Genomic DNA, 12,584 nt, shown 5'->3' with positions numbered 1-12,584 from the left:
CTAAAGGAAAGATTCACCAATCAGAGAATTGCAGCAAACAAAACACAGCAAAAGAGCCTATCAGTGACCGCCCACTTCCATGATTTGAAAGATACTCTAAATATATTTGTGGAACACCTATAATCAACAACTTTAAATCAATAGTGTTATATTTTCCCATAGTTTTTAATTAGATTACATCATTCACAATGTTTTATTGGACTGTAGTTCATTTACCCTTACTCCTGGAAGTTACGTAAAGTCAGCCAATCAGATAAGAAATGTTTTGATCAAGAAAGTGATTTTTCTTTTTCAGTTTCAGTTTTGTCATCAATATGAATGAGACGATCAATGAACGGACTGTAGGCGGTCCATGGGTTAAACAAAATATTCAAGATCAGGGAGAACTAATAGTTAAAGTTGAAGAAATTATCATTGATCACATTGATGGTGCCAAAACACGTTGTTATACAATGAGCCAAGGAAGTGAAGATGATAGAAGATTTTATAGTTGAAAGGAAGCCCATTTTAGTTTCATTCTTAGTCTTGATTATCATATCTCCATTTCCTTTCTGAAACACAAGTTGAAGTGTTACAGCTCAAACAGTGAATGACAATGATTGTATTGCAGAGTGAGAGAGACAGAAGATAAGTATGTAAATAACTTTGTGGCACATGTAGCCTGAATATTCAGCTGAACCATGTCCATAGGCAAGCTCTGGACACTGATTGAAAAAACTGCAGTTTGGACTTGTTTTTGTTTCTCAGCACGAAATCTTTAACTCGACTTTGAATGAGTCAGAACTTCTTTCCTCGAAAACAGTGTTGACATAAGGAAGAGCCTGTTTATCTAAATGACATCAGTTTATGCAGAACTACTTAATGTTTTGGACTGGCTGTCTGTTTATGGGTCAATGACGTGACGCTAATTGTTTTGTTCGGATCTATTAAGTTATTCAGAAAAACATAAAAAATGCAATTCACACAAAACAATTACTTGAATACCCCTCAACTGGGATGGACATGTTTTCAATTTCTAAGTTCAAAGTAATTTACTTAGAAAGTAGAATAACCGTTCGGAGACAGTAAATATAAAATAAAATAAAATAAAGTAAAATGAAATTAGAAATGTTGGCATAAGTAGTTTGTAAAAAAATACATTTTTTTTTTTTTTTTTTTAAAGCAGTTAAAGAAACATTTGTGTTTTAAAATATTATTAACATTGACAAATTTTTGTTCACTGAAGCAAAGTCAGGTGGTGTAACCAAGGTAGTCATATTTTTTGTTATATGAAGACAGAAAAAAAACAAAACAGAAAGGACTCATTTAGAGTCATGGCTGTGTGTGAATTATTATTATTATTATTTTAAATCAGATATGTTGACATTTTTATGAAAAGGCACAGCATATGGAGTGACCCTAAGAAAACTTCTTAGAATTTGTGACTCAAAATTCATGTTATCTGTATTTAAAATAAATAAATAAATAAAACAACTTTTTTTCTTTTAGAAAATAACAATTAACTTCATGATTACACCACTTGTTATTTTTAAAGTCATTAAATCAATATCTGGTTAGGAAATGCTATAAATGTTTATTTCAATAATTTATGTAAACCAACATGGATACTGCATTTCTGTGAACTTCACACACATTTTAAACTAGATTTTTTTAAAGATTTCTCATTTTTATCTTCTCAGACAACCTTATTTGTCAATTAACCTTATAGTTAAAGACTAACTTGTGCTCTAGTACCTTTCTTTGGAACACACAAAACAAAAAGTACATCATCTTGAATCTTAGCTTTGCAGAGGCACCATGCTGCTCCTGTACTTTTAAATGAGCTGTTTGTTCTGGGGTGTTTGGTATACAACATTGCAGAACAACGTGATCCACAGTAGTCATTGAGGTCAGAAATCTTGCCAAGGACACGGGGGATATTTCAACATGAGAAATGATTGACCAGTTACTGCATTATGCAAGTTAAGAGCACTGTTAATATTATTGAGGAAGTTCATGCAGAAGATTATTCTCACGAGGTGTGTTTTGTATGTATAAGCACATTTGTTATATCGTGGGAGTGGGCGCTCTGTTTTCATCCCCTATCACAAGCACTGCACAGTCTGCAGAGAGGTTTTTTAGAAGTTGACTTTGGGTGCTGATCTGAGAGCAGTTCTGTGGTTTCTCTTTTGGTGGTTAAGATCAGACTTGGGCTGGAACGAAGCTGATCCTAGATCAAAAAGGGCACTGTCTACATATGAACAGGAAGAGAGTTGTTGTATGCATGATGGGAAATGATATGTTTCCCAACTGTAGATCAAAAGAACAAAGCTAAACCACAAGTAGTAAACAGCCTCTGAGTTTCACATGTGTCTGAGTAGCTGAAATGACATTTAAAGGCTACACTGACTTCAATATAAAAACAACAACAACAACAAAATACCTAAAGAGATGAAAAACTGTATTTAATTCATTAAAATAATCATTTACTTGTTGTTGTTGTTCCAGAATTACAGTATACAGTATGACTTTCTTTGTTTTGTGGTACACAAAATGATAAGTTAGGCAGAATGTCAGCCTATAACAAAAGCAATAAAAAAAAAAAAAAAAGATGCAATGAAAGTGAATTGAGTCTAACATACTGCGTACATAGAAGAAAGAAGCGCATAACACGAGGGCAAGAAAATAATGACTTTGTTAAATTTTCATTTTTGGGTGATAACAAACTCTTTTTAAAGCAAACAAGCCTTAGGTATTGGAGTCAGCCCTTGATGAGAGTGCTAGTAATTTCTAATTTATAGCTTCCAAGGATGAAAGACAAACCATACTGTATTATGTGACCTTCAGTCCTTAGAGGTGTGTTTGCCAGTCAGTCATACAGACCACACTGATACGTAGTTAGAAAGAGTGCAAGTTGTGATTATAAGGGACATCTTAAGAGCTACCACATTATTTTATTTCCTTGCTTGTCCAGTGATGGAGTGGATTCACATGCACAATCAATGAGTCAGAACAGAAAAAGTATCCTAATTGCTCATAATGATTATGAAGTGATTCAACTTGTTGGATAAAGCAGGTCTATCTTTTCAAGTATCTACTGTATCTGTCTATCCCCTGCTAAAAAATCCAGCATTGCTAATCACAGCTTAAATTGTGTTTTGTTTGCTGGTCCCCAAGCATGGCATGCTGCTGTGCTGGTGACCCTACCAGGCTTTCTAATTAGCTAAACCAGCTTTACCTGAAAGACCATGATGGTCAACCAATTTCACCAGCTGGGTTTTTCTGGTGAAAAGCATGGCTATGCTGGTCCACCATCTAGACCAGCACCAAACCAGCATTAACCAGCTTAGACCAGCATGGGAACTACATGCTGGTTAAACTGGATTTTTTAGCTGGGTCTGTCTGTCTGTCTGTCTGTCTGTCTATCTGTCTATCTATCTCTCTCTCTCTGTCTGTCCGTCCGTCTGTCATAGAAGTAACGATACCAGTGTTTCTGTTGTACTGTACTGAGTTCCGACTCAGTTTGGTCCCCCCGTGCTGTCTGACTGACAGACGGCTGCTCTCAAATGCTCACATGCTTATGAGCATGTGCCATTACTCTTTTTACAATGAAATGGACAATTAATCAGATGAAAATAGTCATATGTCCTTGTGTGTTTATTAAACAGTGTGATTATTAAACTGCTATTTAATAAATGTAATAAAATAAATACAGTCTAGATGTTCTTTAGCACACACGTGAATGTGTGAAGCTGCTTATAAGCTGAAAACACAGACTGATCAAAACACCAAATTTTATGAGCATCATGCTCTGTCCTTGTTGTAGATGACAGAAGAGAGCGCACATTTACTGTAAAGCACGCAGCACCTGCAGATGATGTATAATGAAATCGCTGAATTTTGGGCTTTAATATTCACACAGGACCATATAACCAGTGTCTTGTGGTGTAGAAGACATTGGTGTGAAACTGCCATCAAAAACACAGAACGGAAGAGCCTAGATGTAAAAATAAAAGTTTGAATGGAGAATTGAAGAAATCACGACAGAAATATATAACTACTGTATAGTAATATGTTGTATTTACTGTAACGTGACAACCCTATACTGATATATAGGGTGGTGTAGTGGACTAAAGCACTGAACTGATAAGCGGAAGGTAGTTGGTTCAATCTCCACAGCCACCACCATTGTGTCCTTGAGCAAGGCACTTAACTCCAGGTTGCTCCAGGGGGATTGTCCCTGTAATCAGGGCACTATAAGTTGCTTTGGATAAAAGCGTCTGCCAAATGCATAAATGTAAAATGTAAATATATATATATACACCAATCAGCCACAACATTAAAACCACCTGCCTAATATTGGTCGGTCCCCCTTGTGCCACAAAAACAGTGGCAACCTGCATCTCAGAATAGTATTCTGAGATGATCTTCTTCTCACCACAATTGTACAGAGTGGTTATCTGAGTTACCATAGACTTTGTCAGTTCAAACCAGTCTGGCCATTCTCTGTTGACCTCTCTCATCAACAAGGCATTTCTGTCCACAGAACTGCTGCTCACTGGATGTTTTTTGTTTTTGGCACCATTCTGAGTAACTTCTAGAGACTGTTGTGTGTGAAAATCCCAGGAGATCAGCAGTTACAGAAATACTCAAACCAGCCAATCTGGCACCAACAATCATTCATGTGATTATCTAATCAGCCAATCATCTGGCAGCAGTGCATAAAATCATGCAGATACGGGTCAGGAGCTTCAGTTAATGTTCACATCAACCATCAGAATGAGGAAAAATGTGATCTCAGTGATTTTGACCATGGCATGATTGTTGTTGCCAGATGGGCTGGTTTGAGTATTTCTGTAACTGCTGATCTCCTGGGATTTTCACACACAACAGTCTCTAGAAGTTACTCAGAATGGTGCCAAAAACAAAAAACATCCAGTGAGGGGCAGTTCTGTGGACGGAAATGCCTTGTTGATGAGAAAGGTCAACAGAGAATGGCCAGACTGGTTCGAACTGAAAAAGTCCACGGTAACTCAGATAACCTCTCTGCATATTTGTGGTGAGAAGAATAGCATCTCAGAATGCTATCCTGAGATGCGGGTAGGCGCTGTTTTGGCAGCACAAGGGGGACCTACACCTACACAATATTAGGCAGGTGGTTTTAATGTTGTAGCTGATCAGTGTGTGTGTGTATATATATATATATATATATATATATATATATATTGCCATGTGCCATAAAAAAGAACCAGTCTAATCAGCCCATTGCAGTTATATGGGCCTTATGTTCTAGGACAGCATGGCCTTGATTGGGCTGTTCCACCTGCTGGTGAGGTCAGGCTGTCCTGACAAAATGTACATAAGACCAATAGGACTGAACAGCTAGAGAGGGAAGGTGCCATTATCATCTGTAATGATGCCCAGCCTTAGAATGAGGTGATATTTCTGAGAGTATTTAGAGAAATAGCTGAGTCATCTTACTCGTGAGGTGAAAATAAGAATGTGATTCAACCTACTCCTGAAACATTTTGGTAAATGTGTCACATTCAAATTATAACCGAAGAACTAAAGAGTGGGTTGTTCAATGTGTGGGTGAATTGAGATACATATTTTTCTCACAGGCTGCAAAAATGCTTAATGCTTTCAGCTGAAGCATCTGTACAATAATGTATTGTCAGGTGTATCCTGTGCAGTAATCTTGTGTTACAAGAGATGTATCTATAAAAAACGTATACAAATTTTCCATAATGATAATTTAGGTACATAATATTATATACTTCAATTAATACTTGAAGCCAATTTCTGTATAGTCACATTCCTCAAAGTCTTGGTTACAATAATAAAAAAAATAATAAAAAACACACATTTTGACTCAAAACCTCATATTTACTGAGATACAGCCCTTGTGACAATTTCCCTTTGTGACAACTAACCCTGTTCTCTAATTATTAATTTTTTTCTTGTTGAAGTTTTTTTTTTTTTTTTTTTTTTGCATTTTCTTCCATTTGAGATTTGAGAAAGCCATCTTGTGAAATAGGAACTGCCTTGTTATACTATGATAGTATTTGCCTCAAAAATGAATTGCAAGAACACTCAGTTCTTTTGGTGATGAAAGAATATGTAAAGTAATACAACCAGATGGCCTTCTGAATGCCATGTAGCCGTGCACTTAATGAACACTTGGAACTTTCCAAAGACTGAAAGAGAGGACATGCTTTCCCACAGGAGAACAATGCATCACTAAAACTGAAGTGGTGGGCTTCAACCTTCTCCTCTCCTGTCATCTTATAAGATTAAGTAACTTTTGAAACATTGATCTCCATTTTCACCCCCACTGTCTGCTTCTGAAATGCAAGAATACAAATATATTTTCCAGTCTGGGATTCTGTGTCTACGACTTGTCATTTTGAAATGTTTTGTCACGTTTAGACCCTTAGAGCCCATCATATTTTGTCTCTGACTGAACGGAGAAGACTGTTTAAATATTTTGCAGTATTCTATATTATGTGTCCATTTAATATGGAGCTATGCAATTATGGCAGCTCAAGAGAAGGTGCCATGGATAAGGAACTATTATTACAACCACTTCTTTGTCATCCAGCAGATCATTTAAACAATGTTGATTTTTCTCTCCTGAACAATTGTCACTTGTCTCTAATGGGGGAAAATAAGAGTGAAATGTGTGGCCAGCCCAACGGCTTGCAGCAGGCCAGAAGTCTGTCATGTGAACAGAATTTTATTGTACAGAGTCATTGCAACACAATGTATAAACCAATGTGGCATGCTTCAGTGAAACAAAATTGCTACAGTTGCTTTTAGAAACAACAAGTATTAAACAGTACACAATGACAAGGAATAAAAATATATCAGTGCATAATAATAATTTACATATATTCATATGGCATTGATCCTTAAAATTTACTTACAGTGCATCCAAGGTATGCATTTTATCGATATAAGGGTGTTTCTTCAACTTCAGGCACTTTTAACACTGTGAACTTCTAGAAAGTAAAGACAGGATAAAACATTTATTACACTCTATTTAGTTTCTGTGTCTACTATTAATGTCCAACAAAACATGTATATGCATCACAGAGGATTTGTATCATTTTTTCTGAAAGTCGTGAAATTTCCAACCACAGTGGCATTTCCAGCACATCTTAAATTTGATATGGTGTTTAATAGAATTCTGCGGCGGAAATGATGCTGATGGAAATGACATTATTCTTGTTTTTGAAATAAAATGGTTTTGACTCCTTTGTCGTGCTAAGCATAATTCTATAGCCAACATTTTATGTATCCTAAATACACATATTTAAATAACATTTTTGCATAATTATGTGAAATTACAGCTTGATGGGAAATGGCACCCAATTTAAAATATTGTACTCATAAGTGATGTTTACCATGATTTTTTTTTCATTCTGATCTTCAAACAATTTAATCTCAAGCATGCTCTTCAGTTGACTTGGTTAACAAGTACACGAAAAAAAAAAAAAAAAAAACTTGATTAGGGTCAAAATAGTTTTGGCGAGGTGGCAATGATGCCACAACTGTGGGACTATTTTCTGATTTTTTATTTATAGAAATCAATTTCACACAATAAATATCAAAGTGGTTTGGTTATTTCAATCTTTGTTTAGATTATCACAGTTTATACGTAACTATTTGTATTTTATAATGGATTTTCATAATGTAATACTGAAAGTCTGTGTGTGGGAGAAGGATAAAACAGTCAAATCTGTAATTAAAAGGCATTTGAAAATTGCCATATATATATATATATATATATATATATATATATATATGCCCAATAAAAAGTTTCCAAGTCAGTTTAAAGGTGACCTACATAACAACATTTTAAAAAGCTGAAATCTGTGTTTTTTTTATATATATATATATATATATATATATATATATATATATATATATATATATATATATAATAGATTATATACTGTATTATTACACTTATATATTATTATATATAATTATACTTATATATTATATAGATTTTATATATATGTATACACACACACACACACACACACACACACACACTGTATGTGCTGTAGTAAAGACACCTCCGCTTAAAAAGGCACCTTTACATTTGTGAATGGCACCTTTAGATTTGTGAATGAAAGGGGCAGGGACTTGCGCCCCTGTAACCCCCCCGTTCTGTGCCACTGCAAATTATAATGGATAATGATAGATAATAGTAATTCTTTAAAAATAAACTCCATCCTCACACCTACACAGATGCCAAGTTTGATGTGTGCATGCATATATAGGTACTGAGTGAAGTTCGTCTGGTACTTTGTTAAAGTTTGGTGGGGGCATGTAAGGTATTGCACTCTGGGACACGTCGCCATCCAATGATCGCGCGTCTGCTCTGACGACGTTGCCAAACGCTACCGGCCGACACGCCCCCAGCATGGATACAATCAGCTCTAATCGGCGCACAGCATACTGTCACTTTAACGTTGTGAAGATTACAGCCACGATGGGAGTTTTCATACTCCATCAAGACAAGTTTTCAGAACTCTCATCTTCGGAAACTTATTTCTAGAGAAAGCAAACAGTCGGCGTTGCGCGTTCACGGTTCGACCTCGCATGATTTTCATGCAGGATGCCAGTGTTGCTGAAAAACCGGTAAGATTAGTACAAAGTGAGTTTGCTTCTGAGAGCTACCTCTTCAGCATCACACAAAGGGATCTACTGAGTTCAATGGTGTTGTGTAATTTGGGTTTGGATGCCATAAAGGAAGATCGGGGCGATTTTCATCCTAGAAACGAAATGGATCACTTCGCAGCAGAGTGCCTTGTGTCAATGTCCAGCCAAGCAATTGTTCACGGTCCGAAAGGGAATAGAGAGATCAGACCCGAAACTACGGCTGCACAGAGGAACGGAGAAGAGACCAATGAGCCTTTGAAAGATAACTCCTCTCTCTTTGTGGTGGCGAGAATTTTGGCGGATTTTAATCAGCAGACGCCCACTAATTTTGCCGAGCAAGCAAAAATAAAAGAGGAGAGCATGCCACCAACGGCGACCCTAACCAGAGATGATGGGAACTCTGCCACACCTACCACCATCACCGCCGACTCTGCTCTCAAACAAAGAAGCAAACGAAATAGGGGTCGAATTGAACAAGAAGCCCCGCAGAAAAAGCACAAATGCCACTATTCAGGTTGTGAAAAAGTTTATGGCAAATCGTCCCATCTCAAAGCCCACCTAAGGACACATACAGGTCAGTTTCCTTTCCTGCCAAGTGTATTAACGTTTCTCAGATCAAATGTAGGCTACACGTTAAAAGTGCACGGGGAAGTAAATGAAAGGGTAGCGGCATTTTTTCATTAGTACACGTTGGGCACATTATGTACTGTGCAAGCTCAGCCATTTAGTTGATGGGACAACTGTTGTGTACTGAAGCTATATGGTAATCAGCAACAGTTCTCCATCTCCAGTGCCTTGCTTATTTCACCCCCATCCAACTCAAGCCACACACAAGCCCAATATAAACCAATTACAACATATGTGCATAGGCACGTGCATATAGGCATACAGCACTTTACGCATTCAATACCTGCACTTTAAAGCAAACCATCTCACAATAAAATGTTGTACTCTGATGGGGCGGGGGGCGAGCGAGCCTGGCACCCCATGATGTAATCGCTCATAAAAATAAAAAAAAAAGAGCCGTATAGTCTATATTTTCACGAGACGAAGGTGGTGGTTTGCGAAAAGTCAATTGGCAGAAGGTCTTGGTGCCAACCACTGAGAACGAGCGTGATCCATCCGGAAAACAAAGAACGTGCAGGTACCGTCATAACGCATAACGTAACTTTCTCTTTAAGTAAGTCCGTAAGACATATGCAAATGGCTTAAAACAAATAGAAAATGAATAAAAGATGGAGGTTGGTGAGACTTCTGCGGTTGCTTGTTTGACTGGTAAGCTCTTTGTTGTGATGTGCCACACCCCCGTCAGACAGACTGCCAGCTGATCTGGCCAGCAACAGACTCGACCATGCGAGCGCAGATCAGAGCACCCTCCCTTAGCGTTGACCTCAACGGCTTTTCATCCTCTATAATTGGAACTTAAGATGGAAAATACATTTAGAAGAACAATTATACGTTATTTAGCGCGTTTTCACGCGGAATGACGCGAAGTACCGCGGCAGCGGTATTATTAATGCAGTGTTTAAAGTGGTTGTTGTCACCTCAAACAATATGGAAACTTTGCATTGAATTAATACGATCTTGACACCCAAAGTCGTCGTGGCTGGCATCAGATCAGAAATAAACCACATAAGTGTATAAATAGTTTTAGGGTTTTCCGAAACTCTCACAAGTTGTGTGAAATGGTGAATGACACAATGCAAGGTGTATTGATAATTGATATGTTTGTGTAAGATGTATATTATTTGTTACAGGTATTGGGCTGGTTTCAGTGGTTAAATTCAAACACGTTAGTCAAAATTCTTTATCATCATCCTCATCATCTGTGCCATTACTGCTTTTCTTGCATTGATGTTTAAGGTTTAATAATTTGGCCTGGACGGAATCTGCTGTCATTTTTTTTTGCCATTTCAGTGCTGAATTTGGGAAAAATCTGCAGAAATCTGTGGAGTTCTGCACTTGTAGATTTTGTGTATGCCTTGTAATGTCACAAATATCACATATCACATATCATATACATTTAAGTATTTTCCATCTCAAAGTGGGCGTGTCATCAACTTAGTTGCCATATTCCTTTGCTATATTTACTTGGCTTGAAAGTCTACGTAGTTTAGTCTTTTACTGCATATAAAATGGCATGTTAGTATCAGAACACACCACACACCACCCAGCATATTGTTCTGTAAATCTCCAGTATGTTTATTTGACCCCAGTTACGGTCTGGTGTACAGTGCTCAATGTGTCTACTTTTATGTTTACATGTCTAAATCAGTCAGATATACATCACAATTCATGTGTGCCCCCCTACTTCCTCTCTTTCAGTTGGGTTATTCTGCAAGTTGCTGACTTGCGATTGGGTTTTGTTGTAGTCACTGGTCTGTGATTGGACTATGATTTGGTTTAACAATGTGTGTTCCCTCTCAATTGTTTTGGTAATCAGGGAATGTGGGTCATCTGAGTTCAGCAGCCCTAGCTCAGCCAACCTGCTCCATTCTGGGCACCTTTCTTAAGCACTCAGCACATTTTCCATCAGGCACTACTAACAGAGCAAAGATAAGATGGATGCTTCTGGCAGTCACACACCCCTTTTGAACTGAAGGGGGAACACAGTGTTATAAAAACAAATTTGGGGAGCCAGGAGTGCTGGAGAACATATTTGACTTAAGCAACGCCCCAGATTCCCTGCTGGCTCTGGTTTGAACCCTGCTTTGGATCATTTGTCTCACTCCATCAGAATTTGGGCACAGGGATGAAATCAGCTTTTAAAAGACCAGGCACTTTGAGCACATTGTTGCAGATGTAAATGAAGTTGTATTATGTAATAGTAAGATGAAAACTTGGGCTGTTGAGTTTTCCATCCAGAGAGATGCAGTCACGCTTGTCAATCTGCACTGATAAGAAAGCTGACTAGTAATTTCCTAAAATTGCAACAGGTCTTTCTTTTTTAAAATCAACCAAATTTAAAAAAAAAAAAGTAAATAAATAATTTGTGATGAAAACATTGGGTACTCTAACATGTGTGGTACTCTGAATAAGATGTAAACAATTTAGTCTGTTTACATGCCAGACCTTTTCAGTGATCTTTTGCTAAAGACTGAGTAGATTGTGAGTAGAAAGGGGGAGGGTCTAGCCATCACATGTGCAAGCTTGCTGGAAGAAGGCATTTTATGATAGAGCTGGACTAGATGTACTTTCATGATCAAACAACGCAGAAATGTTACAAAGGGCTCAACTTAAAACTGTGAAATGCACTGCAGTGCATACACAAAAGCTGTTGTTTTAACAGTTGTTGACTGATGATCTTAAATGGAACAAAATACTGACATTGTACTTAGATTATAATAGTCTTAGATTTGTAGAGATCATTTTGTCAGCACAGAGCAATTTAAATATTATTTTATTTCCCAAGAATTTGTTACCAAACTCGTATATACAGTTGAAGTCAGAAGTTTACATACACCTTAGCCAAATACATTTAAACTCAGTTTTTCACAATTCCTGACATTTAATCATAGAAAACATTCCCTGTCTTAGGTCAGTTAGGATCCCTACTTTATTTTAAAAATGTGAAATGCCAGAATAATAGTAGAGAGAATTATTTATTTCAGCTTTTATTTCTTTCATCACATTCCCAGTGGGTCAGAAGTTTACATACACTTTGTTAGTATTTGGTAGCACTGCCTTTAAATTGTTTAACTTGTGTCAAACCTTTTGGGTAACCTTCCACAAGCTTCTCATTTTGGAATTTTGGCCCATTCCTCAAGACAGAACTGGTGTAACTGAGTCAGGTTTATAGGCCTCCTTGCTCCCACACGCTTTTTCAGTTCTGCCCACACATTTTCTATTGGATTGAGGTCAGGGCTTTGTGGTGGCCACTCCAATACCTTGACTTTGTTGTCCTTAAGCCATTTTGCCACAGCTTTGGAGGT

At 37.3% G+C, this 12,584-nt stretch overlaps 1 protein-coding gene and 1 long non-coding RNA gene across 3 annotated transcripts in view; one reads left to right on the top strand and one right to left on the bottom strand.

The window, feature by feature from the left end:
- The window catches only part of LOC127437440 (uncharacterized), a 45,262-nt gene extending 35,335 nt beyond the window's left edge, over positions 1 to 9,927 (bottom strand). The window contains exons 1-3 of one of the 2 annotated variants that reach the window (XR_007896560.1): positions 9,563 to 9,927; positions 7,386 to 7,446; positions 6,654 to 6,980 (exon numbers count right to left, since the gene is read on the bottom strand). This is a non-coding gene — a long non-coding RNA (uncharacterized LOC127437440). Of the gene's footprint in view, positions 1 to 6,653; positions 6,981 to 7,385; positions 7,447 to 9,562 lie in introns of those variants that run through there. The other variant, XR_007896561.1, reaches the window with a different exon arrangement.
- LOC127437429 (Krueppel-like factor 13) overlaps positions 8,174 to 12,584 on the top strand; it is a 29,197-nt gene continuing 24,786 nt past the window's right edge. The window contains exon 1 of the mRNA XM_051692326.1: positions 8,174 to 9,226. Coding sequence (XP_051548286.1) covers positions 8,593 to 9,226 — 634 coding nt within the window. The 5' untranslated portion in view covers positions 8,174 to 8,592. The remainder of the gene's footprint in view (positions 9,227 to 12,584) is intronic.

This window comes from Myxocyprinus asiaticus, chromosome 48 (assembly GCF_019703515.2).
Source record: "Myxocyprinus asiaticus isolate MX2 ecotype Aquarium Trade chromosome 48, UBuf_Myxa_2, whole genome shotgun sequence".
Taxonomy (NCBI): Eukaryota; Metazoa; Chordata; class Actinopteri; order Cypriniformes; family Catostomidae; genus Myxocyprinus; species Myxocyprinus asiaticus.
This window is presented reverse-complemented; position numbering and strand designations above follow the sequence as displayed.